The sequence below is a fragment of the Hylobates moloch genome, unplaced genomic scaffold, assembly GCF_009828535.3.
Source record: "Hylobates moloch isolate HMO894 unplaced genomic scaffold, HMol_V3 SCAFFOLD_8, whole genome shotgun sequence".
Classification (NCBI taxonomy): domain Eukaryota; kingdom Metazoa; phylum Chordata; class Mammalia; order Primates; family Hylobatidae; genus Hylobates; species Hylobates moloch.
In genome coordinates, this window is record NW_026652283.1 from 44,169,007 (window position 1) to 44,185,308 (window position 16,302).

The window sequence follows — 16,302 nt, forward strand, 5'->3', positions numbered from 1 at the left end:
AGGGTGTGCCAGAGAGGAGGGCTGCAGATGAAGCTGGAGAGAAACAGGTCAGGGGGGCCGTTTACACCATGCATTAGGCTGGACATTGTTCATAAGGACCGTTCATAAATTTAAGCTAGGGAATGACTTAATATGATTCGCATCTCGGAGAGATTAATCTGCAGCAATGTGAAGAATAGATGGAGGAAGGACACTGAACAAGGACCTCAAACACAGCATGTCAAAGGCCGGGTCGTTCCCATGGATAAATATATCCCACTAGCCAGGGCAGACCCCTGGGGTCATTGATAAGTATTCATTCAGTGCTGACCATGTTGCTAGTTTTATGCTAGGTTCTGGAGATAAAGCAGTGAAGCAAGACAGGCCAAGCCCCACCCTCAGGTACCGGTCCTTCTACCTAGGAGACAGCCTTGATCCATGATCCTTACCTCTCCACCCCACACCCAATCAGGCACTACCCTCTCTAAACTCACTCTCTCCAACCTCTCCATTCCTCTCCGGTCCCCTCCCCTACCTCAGTCCAAACCCTGGCCGTCTCTCACCTGGTCTATGCAGTTGCCCCCCACCCACCCCAGCAACTCATCATCCTGCCTTTGGTCCTTCCTTAATCTAGTCCATGCTGCCTACTGCCATTGGAGAGATCTTTATAACACCAAAGTCAGCCTGATCAGGTTCAATGAGGACCTTTGGAAGCCCTCTAGGATAAAATCCAAACTTCCTAGCATGGCCTACCAGGTCCCTGATGGTCTGACATAGTCTCGACTGCCCCTTCCTATGCATCCAACCTGTGCCATATCACATGCGGTGACTGCCCTGGCCAGGCATTCCTGCCACATCCTCTCTGACTTTGCACGTGCAATTTGTGCTTATCCTTCATCTCAGTACTTCCTGTGCACCAGATCCTCACTAGTCTGCTGGCCAAGAATGCAGAAATGTGCATAATCCGTTCCTTGATGTCAAGTCGTTCACAGGTAGTAGAGGAGACAGACCAGAAATGATGAGATAGGGATGCACGGGGTGTCCCCACAGGTAAGCAAGAAGAAAACACTGCATTCTGACCCACTCTGTCATCAACATTAACTTTTTAAGGAAATGAAGGGTGTGTGTATTATAGTATTTTTAGAAAACTTTGTCATCGGTGAGTACGATGGGAGAAGACACTAGGCCGGGTGCAGTGGCTCAGCCTGTAATCCCAGTACTTTGGGAGGCTGAGGCAGGAGGACCGCTTGAGCCCAAGAGTTCAAGACCAGCCTGGGCAACATAGTGAGACCCCCATCTCTACAAAAAATATAAAATATAAAAATTAGCCAGGTGTGGTGGGGCATGCCTGTAGTCCCAGCTACTTGGCAGGCTGAGGTGGGAGGATTACTTGAGCCCAGGAGGTCAAGGCTACAGTGAGCCATGATCACACCACCGCACTCCAGCCTGTGTGACAGAGTGAAACCATGTCTCAAAAAAAAAAAAAAAAAAAAAGGAAAAAAGGAAGAAGAAGAAGATACTAGGCATAAAAACCAGCAAGACAGAAGAGTTAGGATCTATATTAAAGTAATAAAAGTGAGTCTAAGAAGACATCAAGAGGGACAGATTGGCAGTACTGAGAACTACCCAGCTTTGGGCACTTACCATGATTTGTAATAATGTGTTTATCTGGCTGCCTCAGTAGACTCTAAGTTCCATGGGGACAGCCATCATGCTTCAGTAAATATCTTCTGAGATCTTACTCTGTGTTAGATATTGTTCCAGTACTTGGGATATATCAATATATCAGCAAACAAACCCTACAAAGATTCTGGTCTATGTGGAGCTCAAGTTCTGATGAGGAAAGAAGAATAAAAACAATAAACAAAATAATAAGTAAATTATAGAAAGTGCAAGATCTCAGGAAATAAGAAGTAAAGCAGAGTAAGAGAGGTGATGGGTCCTGGGAATGGGAAGGGGTTGCAGAATTAAACAGTGTGGTCCAAGTCAGCCTCGTCAAGCAGGAGACGGTTAAGCCGACTGGAATGAGGTGAGAGCATTACTAGCACAATGTAGTAACGATTTTTTGAGGATAGAGGAGGAAGCTCGTATGTCTCCTCGTTTTTAGCCGGTGTGCCTTCTGGGGAAAAGATGACAAGTTCTAGTTGAGACACACTGAGTTTGAAGCTAGGCAGAGCTGCAGGTCTCAGGTCAAGGCCGCAGGTTTAAATATTCTGAGTCACCCTCACTGTCAGTGTTCTTGATTCTCTGTCCTTCTCCCAAAGGCTCAGGTTATGTTGGAGCTAAAGACTCGTGTGGAGGAATTAAAAATGGAGAATGAGTATCAACTCCGACTAAAGGACATAAACTATTCTGAGAAGATTAAGGAGCTAACAGACAAGTTCATCCAGGAAATGGAGTCCTTGAAAACAAAAAACCAGGTCTGTTTAAGCGACTGACCAACAAGCACAAATAACAAGAAATTTCCGCTTTCAAGACAGGACTGGCATATACTGCCCAAGTTATGCTCAAACAGTAAGATATGTGAAAATGTCCAATTTTAAAGCATAGTTGTTGATATCAGAAATGCTTACAACTGGCCAGGCACAGGGGCTCACGCCTGTAATCCCAGCACTTTGGGAGGCCAAGGCGGGCGGATCCCTTGAGGTCAGGAGTTCAAGACCAGCCTGGCCAATGTGGTGAAACCCCATCTCTAGCCAGGCATGGTGGCGCGTACCCATAGTCCCAGCTACTCGGGAGGTTGAGGCATGAGAATCAGTTGAACCTGGGAGGTGGAGGTTGCAGTGAGCTGAGATCGCTCCACAGCACTCCAGCCTGGGCAACAGAGACTCTGTCTAAAAATAAATAAATAAATAAAAATAAATGCTTACAATCAATTGCTAAGTGAAAAAAAAGCAGAATATAAACCACTTTATGGTGAATGGTATTAATCGGTATTAGTGGTATTAACAGATTAATTAATCTAATCTATAGCAGTAAAATACATATAGAAAATAGATAACAGTATAATTATCTCTGAAAGTTGAGATTACAGATAACTTAAATTTTGTTTTTCATACTTTTTGTAATTTCTAAATCTCTACAATGAGAATTATGATTAGGAGAAACTTATTTAAAAACAAAATGAAAAGATAAGAAAAACAAAGCAAAAAGATAAGAAAATCAAAGCATAGATGGAGAATAACTAGCAGAATACTGATTCCTGGATTGTCAGGAAGTTAAATAAACTTTGTCTACATGGCCTTTACACAGTTAGATTTGGTCTGGGACTCTCCCAGATTCTTTGCTTTGTTCTATGCAAATCTGGACTCCTATCTAAAATCCCTGCTGGGCAAGGTGGCTCACCCCTATAATCCTAACACTTTGGAAGGCCTAGGCAGGAGGATCGCTTGTATCCGAGAGCTTGAGACCAGCATGGGCAACATAGTGAGACCCGGTCTCTACGTAAAATAAAAAATGAGTCTGCCATGGTGGCATGTGCCTGTAGTTCTAGCTACTTGGGAGGCTGGGATGGGAGGATTGCTTGAGCCTGGGAGGTGGGGGCCGTAGTGAGTCATGATCTCAGCACTGCACTCCAGCCTGGATGACAGAGCGAGGCCCTGTCCCTCACCCCCTAAAAAAATTCCCAATTATGTGCTTGAGGGATATTTGTTTCTTTAATGTCTATGGGTCATAAAGTTTGGCTAAAAAAAGAAAGAAAGAAAAACCTTGGCTATTAATTGTATTAATTAATTCACTTTAGAATTTTATTCATTTAGCCAACAAACATTTATTTGGTGCTCTATATAAGCCAGGTGCAAAGTTAGGTCCTGAAGATGGCACACCACCTCCAACTCGCCCCCCAAGCCTGAAATCTTTCCTGCTCAGTTAAAAAAAACACTTCCTCAGAAGCTTACCCATGAGCACACCCAAGGATTTTGTTGACAGCAATGTGCCAGCAACAGAGATTTCAAATGAATCCCTACTTTTTCACCCAGAAGTCCTTCTGATATGTGTCCAAAACTGAACTCATCATTGACAAACCCATTTAGTAGCAAGAATAGAAATAGGAACAGTGTAGAGCTTTTAGAGCAGAATATAACATAAATAAAAAGTGACGATGTGGTTGTTGCTTCATAGAACAGTGCTTGGTGCCAAATAAGGGCTGGAGAAATGTCTGTGAGTGAAGGAGGCTGTTACTTGTAAAATCAGTTCTTGCCCTAGTAGTGCTTTCAGCAGATGTGTGTAAATGAGGAAATGTGACTCGTTTTAGGTCTTAAGAACCGAAAAAGAGAAGCAGGATGTTTATCACCGTGAGCACATAGAAGACCTCCTAGACAAGCAAAGCCGGGAACTGCAAGACCTGGGTGAGCCCACAAGCAGAGGCCTTGTTGGTTAGGGTTGGAAGAGCTAGGTTATGGGGAAACACTCAAGAGTCCCCCAGACACAGTAGAAGTCTCAGGGAATATGGCTTTGTCTAAAAACAGGCTACGTGTATCCCCTGGAACTCACCGTGGTTTTCACTTCTGTGTTTTTACCCATTCACTAAGCACATTAAACACCTGTTGCATGAAAGTAGAAGGCATGGAAAAGGTCAAGTTTGGAACCTGATAGTCTTGCCTTGGGTCCCAGGCTCACCACGTACTTGCCAGGTGCTCTGGGGAGTCACCTGACCTTACCGAGCCTCACTTTACTCTGCTATAAAGCGGGAGTCCTAATACTTATTTTTCACACTCAGGATATTCTTCTAGGCCCTGAGTCCCCAAATACCACTCTGTGCTTTCCTGGAAACTGTTCTTCCCAGAGCAGGCAGGCAGGGAGTTTGGCTACCTGATGAGATGATGGGATGAGGGGTTGGCGGCGAGGAAGCCAGGCAGGCATTTGAATCTTGGCTCTGGAGGCAGCTGCTCCAGCTGGTGCTGGAAGGGATGGGAGAGCACCCAGGGCTCCTGGGTGTCCCTGAAGCAAGTGCTGCTCTCCCACCTTAAATGCCATCCTTGCTTCTCTCCAGAATGTTGCAACAACCAAAAGTTGCTTCTAGAATATGAGAAGTACCAGGAGCTGCAGCTCAAGTCCCAGAGGATGCAGGAAGAGTATGAAAAACAGCTCCGGGATAACGATGAGACCAAGAGCCAGGCCCTGGAGGAGCTGACTGAGTTTTATGAGGCAAAACTGCAGGAGAAAACCACCCTTCTGGAAGAGGTACTCACAGGAAGCCATGCTGTGCCTCCCTTTCGCAGAGAAAAGCCACCCATTCACTCAGATCTCCATGGCATAGCCACTGTATGCCAGGATGTGTTGTACACTGGGACAGACATGGTTTCTACCCCCAAGGAACTTATATCTAATGAGAGAGACAGTCAAATAACATCTCAAATAAATATAACATTATGACTGTCACAAGTTCTGTGAGAGAAAAATATAGGAAGGCTGAGTGTCCGGTGAACAAGACCAAAGGAGAACAGGGATGGGGTGTTGGTAAGATTGGGGTTGAAGTGGTGGAGCGTGAGGCCTGATTTGGTAGAAAAAGAGGGGAGGCAGGAAGACAGGACAGACGGGAAGAAGGTGGACGGGTCAAGGGCCCTGTGGCCATGGTCTCTGTTTCTGGAATGACACTCGCCTCCGACTCCCTGGGACAGGTCCCCATGCTCATCTCACCTCAAGCCCTATTGGCACAAAGGTGCGTGAGTCCCTTCTCCCCTAACCACATGCCCACTCTCTCTGAGCCAGGCACAGGAAGACGTCAGGCAGCAGCTGCGGGAGTTTGAAGAGACCAAGAAGCAGATTGAGGAAGATGAAGACCGAGAAATCCAAGATATCAAAACCAAGTATGAGAAAAAGCTTCGGGATGAAAAGGAATCAAACCTGCGGCTCAAAGGAGAAACAGGCATCATGAGGAAGAAGGTAGCAGGCTGTTCTCTGAGGGACCTGGGGGGGGCGAGGGTGTTGCCGAGAAAGCTGGTGGGGGTAGGGTGCACTGACCGGCCTGGGGGTGCTGGCCAGGGTCCTGCCTGTCCCCATCTTCAGCGAGCAGGCTGGGATAAGAGCACCAGCCAGTGCACCCTCACGCAGACGGACCCTCCCCACCACGTCCTCGGAAAGGCAGCAGCACGGGCTTCCCTGCTCTCGTTTTCACAGGGTATTGGGGTTCCCCATGCGCAGATAGAGGCTTTCTAGTTTTCACTTACTGGCAAGTAGGATTCAGTCAGTGTTTTCTGAGATAACCCTCGGATGGAAATGGAAATGGAAATAAGGTCTTCTGGGGATGAGACAGGTGAAGTCTTGGCCTAGAGGCATCCTCAGGCTCTTGGTCCAGGGAGTTGTGGGCGGCTCCTGTTCAGCACCACGGGTGGGAGAGGGAATGGGGGTGTAGGATGCTTAGTTTACAAAGTGGGGAAGATGTTTTTAAGTTCACTCACTATCAGGGGTGAGGGAGGATTCAACTTAGTTTCCCCAAAACATTTAGCCCTGGAAAAGTTAAGTTCAAAGCAAGCTGAAGTTTCTTCCTATTAGAAAGCACACTAGTAAATCCAGAGGACCATCAGTCTTCCCTTCTTGGTCATGGCTAAGATGGCTCATCAGTTAGGGCCCACTTTCTGTGACCTTGATGCAGTGTGGATCCCAGCCTTTCAAGATCAGTGTGATCATAGAAGTGTCTGGTCCACTTGGCGTACCGGTCTCCGGAACCTCTAGTGAAGACAGTCAGTCCTCTCATACGGGGAATGGGCCTGGATGTAATGGAACAGAATACTACATCATCCATTTGGCCTGGGAAATTCCCGAACTGTCCCAAGCGCTCCAGATATTCACTCCTAAAATCCCAGAAATGTTGAGTGCTAAGTGTTTTCAGTCCACAGAAGGTGGCCGGTGGTGGGGAGCCCCTTAGACTGAGACAGTGGGAGGAATGGAGTTGAGTTCTGACTCCAGTGGTCTTTGTTGTTGCTGTTCGCTTTTCTAGTTCAGTAGCCTACAGAAGGAGATTGAAGAACGAACCAATGACATTGAGACCCTAAAAGGAGAGCAGATGAAGCTGCAAGGAGTCATTAAGTCTCTGGAGAAGGACATCCAAGGCCTCAAGCGAGAGATCCAGGAAAGAGACGAGACTATTCAAGACAAGGTGACAGCTCTCCTTCTGTCCTCCCTCAGCTACGGCCAGATGGGCCAAGGCGAGGAAGGCAAAGCTCAGGGGAGAGAGGGTCCCTAGCTTCTCAGGATGCATTTCTTTAACTTGATGGGGGAACCAGCGGTCAGTGAAGCACCTGTTGTGCGGTCAATGAAGTACCTGTTGTGTGCTTGGCACTGGGCTAATCGCTGTCAACACATCACATTTAGTTCTGCCAACAACCCAGGGGGCCTGAGAACCCAGTGTTATGGTTCGGGAAGCTGAACTCCACGAGGCTGGGTATCTTGCCCAGGGTCACACACTTCAGTAGGTGACAGGCTGCGATAAGAACCTGAGTCGGCTGACTCCACTGCTGCAGGCATCCTCGGAGGTGCTTCCCCATGGGCTGGGGGCAGCTCACTTGCCGCACTGCCCACATGGTCCCCCTGTCACAGAGGGACTCTCCTGGGGTTGTCCCTGTCCAGGAGGCTGCTTCCACTTTGGGGATGCCTTTCTTACAAAACACTCAGACGACAGAGACATCCCATTCTGTGGGGCAGACACCTCAATACCCAGCATGTAGGATCATCCTCCTGAACACATCCAGATTCCGTGCCCTCCTCTCCATCCCGTCTGCCACTACGGCCCAAGGCAGGCGGAATTCTCCAAGGGCTGGGGACGTGGGCTTCAGTGTTAGGGAACTAGGTCCAGCACGGGTTCCATTTACTGGCCATTGCACCTCGAGCAACTTCTCTAAACCTTCATTTTCTCACCTATAAAATGGGGATGATAACCGCCTCAAGGGGTCTTGTAAGGATTACATGGGATCCTGGGATCATGCCTGGATGTCATTTCTGCATGTGTCGGTGTACATATCTGGGTTTTTTTGTTGTTGTTTAGGGAGGATCCAAAGCTCTGTTCAGATTCTCAAAGGGGGTTTTGACAAGAAAGAGACGAAGTCCTCCTCACCTAGAAAATGGCAACAGCCTCCTAAGCGGTCTAATGGCCTCACTTCCCACCTCCCGCCACCATGGACTGGCAGGGTGCAGGTGCAATACTAATGCTGCCACTCTCCTGCTCAAAGCCCTCACAGCTCCCCATTGGTACAGCAGGGGTCAGCATGCTCTTTCTGTAAAGGCCTAGGTAGTAAATATTTTTGGCTTTGGAGGCCATGTGGTCTGTCTCAACGAATCAACACCGCTGCCGTAGTGTGAAACCACCCATAAACAAAACATTAATCAATTAACTTGGCTGTGTTCCAATAAAGTTTTACAGAAATAGACAGCAGGCCCAATGTGGCCCACAGGCTGTAGTTTGCCAACCCCTGGCCTAGGAGATAAATTCTGAACTCTTTCCCCCAATGTGAAGACCCTCACCTGCCTCCTCTATTTCCCCAGCCTCACCTCTCACCTCCCCCATGAACCACCATTTGGCTCTCAAGCCAGTCATTCTCAGCACCCTCAATATATACTTTGCCTTCTGTGCTTTCCTCTTTTACAACATTTATCACAATTTAGGCTTAGATTTGCTTCTGTGTCTTCTTTCCCAACTAGTGTTTTCTTTTAAGGGGAAGGGACTGTGTTGTATTTATATTTGGAAACCCAATACTTGACAAAAGATCTTCATTCAGTAAATGTTTGATGGATAGATATACTTATGTTCTGATTACTATCGCCATGCAACAAATTAACCTTAAAACTTACTGATTGAGGCCAGGTGTGGTGGCTCACGCCTGTAATCCCAGCACTTTGGGAGGCAGAGGCAGGTGGATCACTTGAGGTCAGGAGCTCGAGACCAGCCTGGCCAACATGGTGAAACCCCGTCTCTACTAAAAATATAAAAATTAGCCGGGAGTGGTGGCACATGCCAGTAATCCCAGCTACTCTGGAGGCTGAGGCAGGAGAATCGCTTGAACTTGAGAAGCAGCGGTTGCAGTGAGCCGAGATCGTGCCACTACGCTCTAGCCTGGGTGACAGAGTGAGACCCTGTCTCAAAAAGAAAAACTTAGCGATTGAAAGCAACTATTTTATTCTGCTTACAGGTTCTACAGATCTGGAATCTGGACAGGGTACAAAAGGATGGCTTATCTCTGTCCCCGATGTCTGGGGCCTCAGCTGGGAATACTGGGGGTGACTCAAAACAGCTGGAGGCTGGAAGATCAACATCCAATGTGGCTTCTTCAGTCACATGTCTGGCACCTTGGCAGGGGTGTCTGGGAGGCTAGGCTCAGCTGGGTCTTTTGATCAGAGCCCCTAATGTGCCCACCAGCCTGGATGTCTCAGTGTAGTTGGACTTCTTACATAGCAGATGCCCTCCCCCAATGCAGGTGTCCCAAGAGAGCCAGATAAAAGCTGCTTGGCCTTTTTTTGGCCTAGCCTTGGAAGCCACACAGTCTCCCTTCTGCTGCGTTATTTGGGTTACGAACAAGTCACAAGTCAAGGCAAATGCAAGGGAAGGGGATTCGCTTCCACCTCCTGATGGAGAAGCAGGAAGGTCACGCTGTAGAACAGCTGGAGTGTGGGGCGGGAGATGCTGTGGGGGCCATCGCTGGAAAATACCGCTGTTCACAACCTAATATGAATGAGTGAGTGAATGCATGAGAGTCCTGGTACAGAGGCTGAGGGGTCTGTGCTGTAGCCCCATGCGGGGAGTGCCAGCCTCTGTACTGACGAAGGGAGGAGAGGAGTCTCCTGATTGACCTCTTCAACCAGGAGAGTCACAGCCTTCGTGTTCTTTGCCCTAAAGGGCTGCAGTATACCAGGGCCTTACAATATCTCTCACGTCTCATCTCACCCCCAGGAGAAGCGAATTTATGATCTGAAAAAGAAAAATCAAGAACTAGGGAAATTCAAGTTTGTGCTTGACTACAAAATAAAGGAGCTGAAGAAGCAAATAGAACCTCGAGAGAATGAGATCAGGGTGATGAAGGAACAGATTCAGGAGGTAAGAAGCCATTTGCAACGCTCTGGCCTCTCATTCCCTCTGTCTCTTCTTCCACGATTGGCTAGCTGGCCTCAGGGACTGAGGGGAAGCTATCCTCACAGTCCTCTCTGCTCCCAAGGTGTGTGCAGCCTCCAGTCCACAGGGGTGCAACAGGGAAGGCCGTGGCCCCGCTGCAGCCTCAGCTGTCCCCAAAAGCAAATCGCTTGGGAGTTAACTTGCCGCAGGACCTGGAGACGGGCTTTGGCCCTACCCGTGTTCTGTGCCCTCCTAAGGGAGATGCAGCTATTGGGCATTTGGCCACCAGAGGGCAGTGTGTACTCAGCCAACAGGCTATCCTTCTAGTTCAACATTTTTTCTCAAACTGGAAATGTTGGTTGAGACCCTAGGCGAGGCCATGGTGTTTGGACTTCATCTGATAAGGAATGAGAAGTCATCAGACGCTCTTGAGCAGAAGAGTGGCATAATTAAGAATATGTTCTGGGAAGCAAACAGGATGAAGGTAGAGAGGGGAGATTAAAAGCAAGATCAACTGGACAAGGGTTTCTGAGAATCCTGTGAGGTCCCCCGTGCCCCCCCAGCACACCACCCTTCCCTGCAACATGTGTTTCCCCATCAGCCTCCCCTACCGGGCTGACAGTGGAGTCCATGTTGATCGAAAACCGAATTCTTGATTTTTCTCTCCCCCTTCCTCCAATTTTCCCTTTCTCAGTTAGTGGTCCATGATCCACCCAGTTACTTAATGCAGAAATGCAGAAGTCTTTCTTGATTCTTCACTTCTCTTAACTCCTTATCCAAATTATCACCAACATCTATCTGATCAGTTTCCAAAACATATCTCACATCAAACCCTCCTTTCCCGCTGCTGCTATCACCCTGGTACAAGCAGCCACCATCTCTTATCTGGACTGGACTCCAGCCTCCAGTCTGGTCTCCACATAGAGGCCTGAGTGAACTTCCCAATGGGGTCCCATCCCACCTACAATAAAATCCAAAGTTCCAGTCATGCCCACAAGGTCCTGCGTGATCCAGCCTCTCCCTGCCTCTCCCTGCCTCTCCCTGCCTCTCCAGCCTCCTCTCGCAGCTCCCTCTCCCTGCTCCAGCCCACTGGCTTTCTGACAGTTCCTGTAAGTCACGCTTTTCCATCTCAGGACCTCTGCAGTGCTGCTGCCTCTGCCTGGAAGGCTCTTCCCCCAGATCGCCACATGGCTGGCTTCTTTGCATCTTTCAGGTCTCAGCCTATATGCCTTCCCTAACCGCCCTAGACAAAATAGGCTTGTGCTCCTCCTGCATCTTCTCTAATTGTTTGTGCTGAGCCAGGATAACAGATACAAGGGTGTCAGAGAGCACTGATGACCCAACTAGAAGTGCCAGAGCCATGGGGGTGCCGGTCTGCCCGATGGCGCCTGTGCTCTGGTAAGCCCAGTAAAGAGCCAGGTGGAGATCAGTCCAGGGCCAGGGGGCCCAGAGGGGGTACGTCCTTGTGACAATGACTTTTTCCCTGGCTTCTGGGATGAGAAAGGATGCCCCCAGCTGACCACAGACCTGCCTCCGCTGGGCCTCCTACCATTCTTGAGTGCTTTCAGGGCCCCAGAATGGCAGCTGTCAGTCCATTCGGGGTGCTATAACAAAATACTTTAGAAGGGGTAATTTATGGCCAATAGAAATGTATTGCTGAAAGTACTGGAAGCTGGGAAGTCTAAGACCAAGGCTCCAGCAGATTTGGTGTGCAGGCCTATTCCTCATAGATGGCACCTGCTGTGTGTCCTCATGTGATGGAAGGGCAAAAGGGGGCAAACAAGCTCCCTCCAGCCTCTCGTACAAGGGCACAAATCCCATTTGTGAGGGCTCTGCCCTCGTGACCTGATCACCTCCCAAAGACCTGACCTCCTAATCCCATCACTTTGGGGGTTAGGTTTCACCATAGGAATTTGGGGTGGAGGGCACCAACGTTCATCAGACCATAGCAGCCTGAGAAGATGAGAGGAAGAGCAGAGGCCCCACCCACCTGGAGGGCCAGCACACCACGGGCCCCTGGAAATCACTGCCCCCTTTCTCCCTCCTCATTTGACACATTTGTCGGCTGCATTTCAGGTCGGGTCCGTTGTTTGCTAATGGTCAGCTTACTTCCCCCACCAACACACCTGGGGGGGACCATTCATCTTCTCTGGCAGTAACAGGGGCCAACCATGGCCTTGATGCTCAGCAGGGAATATACTTGCACCTTGGGAGTGATTCCAGCAGGATCCCTCCTACCTCCTTTCGCTGGTGCCAGTTGCTGTCAGGGCTGATATCTGGGCCTGGGTGCCTCCGGGAGCCTCTGACCTTGGGGCTTTCCTCTGGGGGTCATAGACACCTTTGGTTCATGCACCGTGGATCTCCTGTAAAGATCTTTTTCTCCCAGGAAGGAAGCCTCAAGCCCTCGGCTCATTTGTAGAGCTGCAACCTCTAATAACACTTCCCGATTCCGGTACCTCCCCTCACATACTCTCTTTCCAACTTGGCTCTGATGATCCAAGGGTTCCTTTGCCCTGCCTAGGGGAGAGGTTTCCCGAGGCTTGTCGTTTGAGTTTACACTCATATACTAGGGCAGGGTTTCTCAAGCTCGGCACTATTACTATTTTGAGGTAGGGAATTCTCTGTCATGGAGGGTCTGTCCTGTATATTGCAGGATGTTTAGCAGCATCCCTGGTCTCTACCTGCTAGATCCCAAAAGCACTCCCTATCCAGGGTGTTAAAACTAAAAAATGCCTTCAGACCTTGCCAGAGGTCCCTTGGGGGGAGGCAAAATGCTTTCTACCCTCCTGCCTGAGCCCCACTGGGTATCTCTGAGTGTGATGAAAAACGCATGAAAAAGTAGATGGAATTTCCACACTGGGAAAAGATGCTTGTTTCCACATAAGGGGCTAGGCTTCTGGCTGTCCAGCCAGCTACTCAAATTTGACATATTTCCCAATTTCTCTATAAACAGATTATTTTTATTTTCAGAGTAGTGTGAGTCTTTGCCTGGGGGAAAAGACGAACAGAAGTAAATAATACACTCCTGTATGCCCTCCCTGCTAACCTCATCTGTCACTGCTGGCCTGAGATTTAGAGAATGAGGCACTGAGACATGATCTTTGGGAGCCCCACAAACAGAAGCCCCTTTCTGTCTTCCAGCTGTCATAGCCTTGGCCTAGGATGCTATCATCTGTCTCCTCAGCCACACTGGCAGCCTCCTGACTGGTCTGCCTGGCCCCCGTCTTGCTCTTTTCAGCAGAAGCTCTGCATCAGCCCCTCTAAGATGCAAATTACATCATTCCACTCCTGGTCTAAGCCTTCAGCGGCTCTCTGAGCTTTCAGGATAAAGGCAGACTTCTCACCATTTGAGCCTCTGCCCTTGGGTCCTGCATGACCTAGCTCAGCCAGCCTCTCTCATCCCTCCCCTCTCCCCCTTCTTCAAATCCCTGCTTCTGCAGCCACCCTAAGCCACTTGTAGCCTGCAGAGATGCGCCAGGCTGACCATGCCTCTGGTCCTCTCTGTGTGCAGGCTGTTCTGTCTGCCTGGAATTCTTTCCCCTTTTGTCCTCTAATACTTATTCTTCCTCCCAAATCCAGTGGACGCATCCCATCTTTTTGGGTGCTGCCTGCTCACCTCCTCTGTGTACACAGTGCTTTCTGCCTTGACTGCAGTGTTTATCCTACTCCACCTGAATTTCTGATTTACTTCTTTCTTATCCCTGCAGACCTGAGGCCTCTTGAAGGCAGAAGCTACTTCTTAATCAGCCTTAGATCTCTAAGTCTACAAGCTGGGCGGCCCTTTCTAATGGGCACATTCTTTAGCTGTGCAAATGCCCACACTCAATGTGTGTCCCCTACAAGGTGGTTCTACATAACTCTGCCAACACTGCCTTCTTATCTTCTCATTCCTCTTCCAGAGGTGAGGAAGGGTGTTTCAGGCTCTTCTCGTGTCCCTCACTATGCTCTCCTTTGCCCACCACACTTGCCATTATTCGTTCATTCCTCAAATATTTGAGTGCCACCTTTATGCCAGGCTTTGGGTCAGAGGGCTATTCTGTCTATACAAAATGCTTCTAATAATGAGGAAAACATTCTTCTAAAAGCTGTCCCTTTGTGTCTAGAACATGGATGTGGTTCATTAGGGCCTCCTGGTACCCCCCAGCAGGTTACCAAGAGCCTCGAAATTTGACCAAAGGGCCTGGGATAGACTACAGGGGGAGGGTCTACTCTACCTAGCTGTGAAAAAACCCAGTGAACAATCCCATTCTCCCAAAACAGTCAGCAAACCTCCCTCTTATCAGAAATACTAGTGTCCACCAGATTTAGTCCATAAGTCATTAGGAATTAGGTCAGTGAAAGCTCATGCACAGCTGGTCTCATCCTAATTGGACACTCCAGTTGTCATTCCCATGACTTTGGTTAACATAAATGCAACAGTGAATTTTTAAAAAATCTTTCAGCCCGGGCACAGTGGCTCACGCCTGTAATCCCAGCACTTTGGGAAGCCGAGGTGGGCGGATCACTTGAGGTCAGGAGTTCAAGACCAGCCTGGGCAACATGGTGAAACCCTGTCTCTCCTAAAAATACAAAAAAAAAAAATTAGTTGGGCATGGTGGCGGTTGCCTGTAATCCCAGCTACTTGGGAGGCTGAGACTAGAGAATCGCTTGAACCCGGAGGCGGAGGTTGCAGTGAGCCAAGATAGAGATCGCACCACTGCACTCCAGCCTCGGCAATAGAGCAAGACTCCATCTAAAAAAAAGGTATTTCAGAAGCTCACTGGTGGTTTCTTATTTTTCTTGTGAAGACAGGACACTTCTCAGTTGTACTTTTTAAGACCTTTCAACAGAATGACGAGGCTGAGGCCCCTTCTCAGCTTCCCCTTTCCTGTTTTATGCCTTAGATGGGTGGTGCCCACATGTTGGTCCCTCCAAACTTTCTGCTTTAGAATGACCCCATTCTAAAGTGGCCCCAGAGGGCCGAGATTCACTCATACAACTTCACAAAGCAAGCGAGGAAGGTGCTTCTCTGGGGAACACTGCCTCAGGTGAGAGTTAAGGTTCCAGTGCTTGGGTGTCACCAATTTATAAGGAATTCAAGAAAATAAAATAATCAGCATGGTTGAAGGAAAGGGAAAGTGACTCGGAGGGAAAACTTCCCAGCCTGGCCGTGGAAACACGTGATGCTGGTTTAACATATCAGTCCAGGGGTGGGGAGCTGTTAGGAAAGCAAGTAGAAGAAAGGTTTTGATCCAGAGGACACAGAAGGGGATGAGAAAAGAAACGCCCAGGTAACAGGGCGACGTCCCCACTGAAAGACTACAGTTCTCAAATATAGTTTTCATTATCTCACTTTCTTCTTCTTGACTCTTTTCCCTTGTTCTCTACAGATGGAAGCCGAACTGGAGAATTTCTGTAAGCAGAACACTCAACTGGAGCTGAACATCACAGAATTGTGGCAGAAACTGAGAGCCACCGATCAGGAGATGCTCAGAGAGAGACAGAAGGTGTGAGGGTTTCAGAGTCTGGCAGTTCTTGGATTCGGGATCTGGCACCTATCTGCAATGGGCAGCTGGCTTCCAAGAGGCAGAGCCAGCCCACTGCGAGGATATGTTTCCCATTTTAACTCACATTCTTTACTTGCTCCCAGCCCTGCCTGATTTCAGGCCCATGTAGATTTACATCACTGAACTCATCTGAGACTATAAAATGACTTTGGGTAAGTGATCAAGGAGGTGGGAAGCCAGCATGGCAGGAATATTTGTAGCATTTGGCTTCTTTGGAGGAGGAAAGTACGTGCTCAGAGAGGCAATTTGTCGCCGCCGGTTTAAGGCTTTGACGACCGAAAAATTGCCGAGGCCAGGGGAACCTCAAAGGTCATCAATTCCCGTTTCTCTATGTTATAAATAAGAAAAGTTAGGCCCCAAAAATTGGGAGGTTAAGAAACTTCACCCAGCACCCACAGCTAGGTAGTACACACAGAGCTAATAATGGAATCTAGGTTTTCTGGACGTGGGCCAGGACACAGTTGTGCCCTCCTCCCTAGCACAGGCCACTCCTTAACATTTGTTGAATAAGATTGGAACTTTCCGTCCAGGCACAGTGGCTCATGCCTGTAATCCCAGCACTTTGGGAGGCCGAAGCAGGCAGATCACAAGGTCAGGAGTTCGAGACCAGCCTGGCCAACATAGTGAAACCCCATCTCTACTAAAAATACAAAAATTAGCCAGGCATGGTGGCACACGCCTGTAGTCTTAGCTAACTGGGAGACTGAGGCAGGAGAATTGCTTGAACCTGGGAGGCGG

The 16,302-nt window shown here is 48.7% G+C and overlaps 1 protein-coding gene across 6 annotated transcripts in view; it reads left to right on the forward strand.

The window, feature by feature from the left end:
* CFAP57 (cilia and flagella associated protein 57) overlaps positions 1-16,302 on the forward strand; it is an 88,114-nt gene that overhangs the window by 50,636 nt on the left and 21,176 nt on the right. For 5 of the 6 annotated variants that reach the window (XM_032160511.3, XM_058442844.1, XM_058442845.1 and 2 more), the window contains 7 exons: positions 2,244-2,399; positions 4,232-4,325; positions 4,970-5,160; positions 5,689-5,862; positions 6,917-7,075; positions 9,860-10,003; positions 15,388-15,504. In XM_032160511.3, the coding sequence (XP_032016402.1) occupies positions 2,244-2,399; positions 4,232-4,325; positions 4,970-5,160; positions 5,689-5,862; positions 6,917-7,075; positions 9,860-10,003; positions 15,388-15,504 (1,035 nt within the window). Of the gene's footprint in view, positions 1-2,243; positions 2,400-4,231; positions 4,326-4,969; positions 5,161-5,688; positions 5,863-6,916; positions 7,076-9,859; positions 10,004-14,946; positions 15,046-15,387; positions 15,505-16,302 lie in introns of all 6 variants that reach the window. The other variant, XM_058442846.1, reaches the window with a different exon arrangement.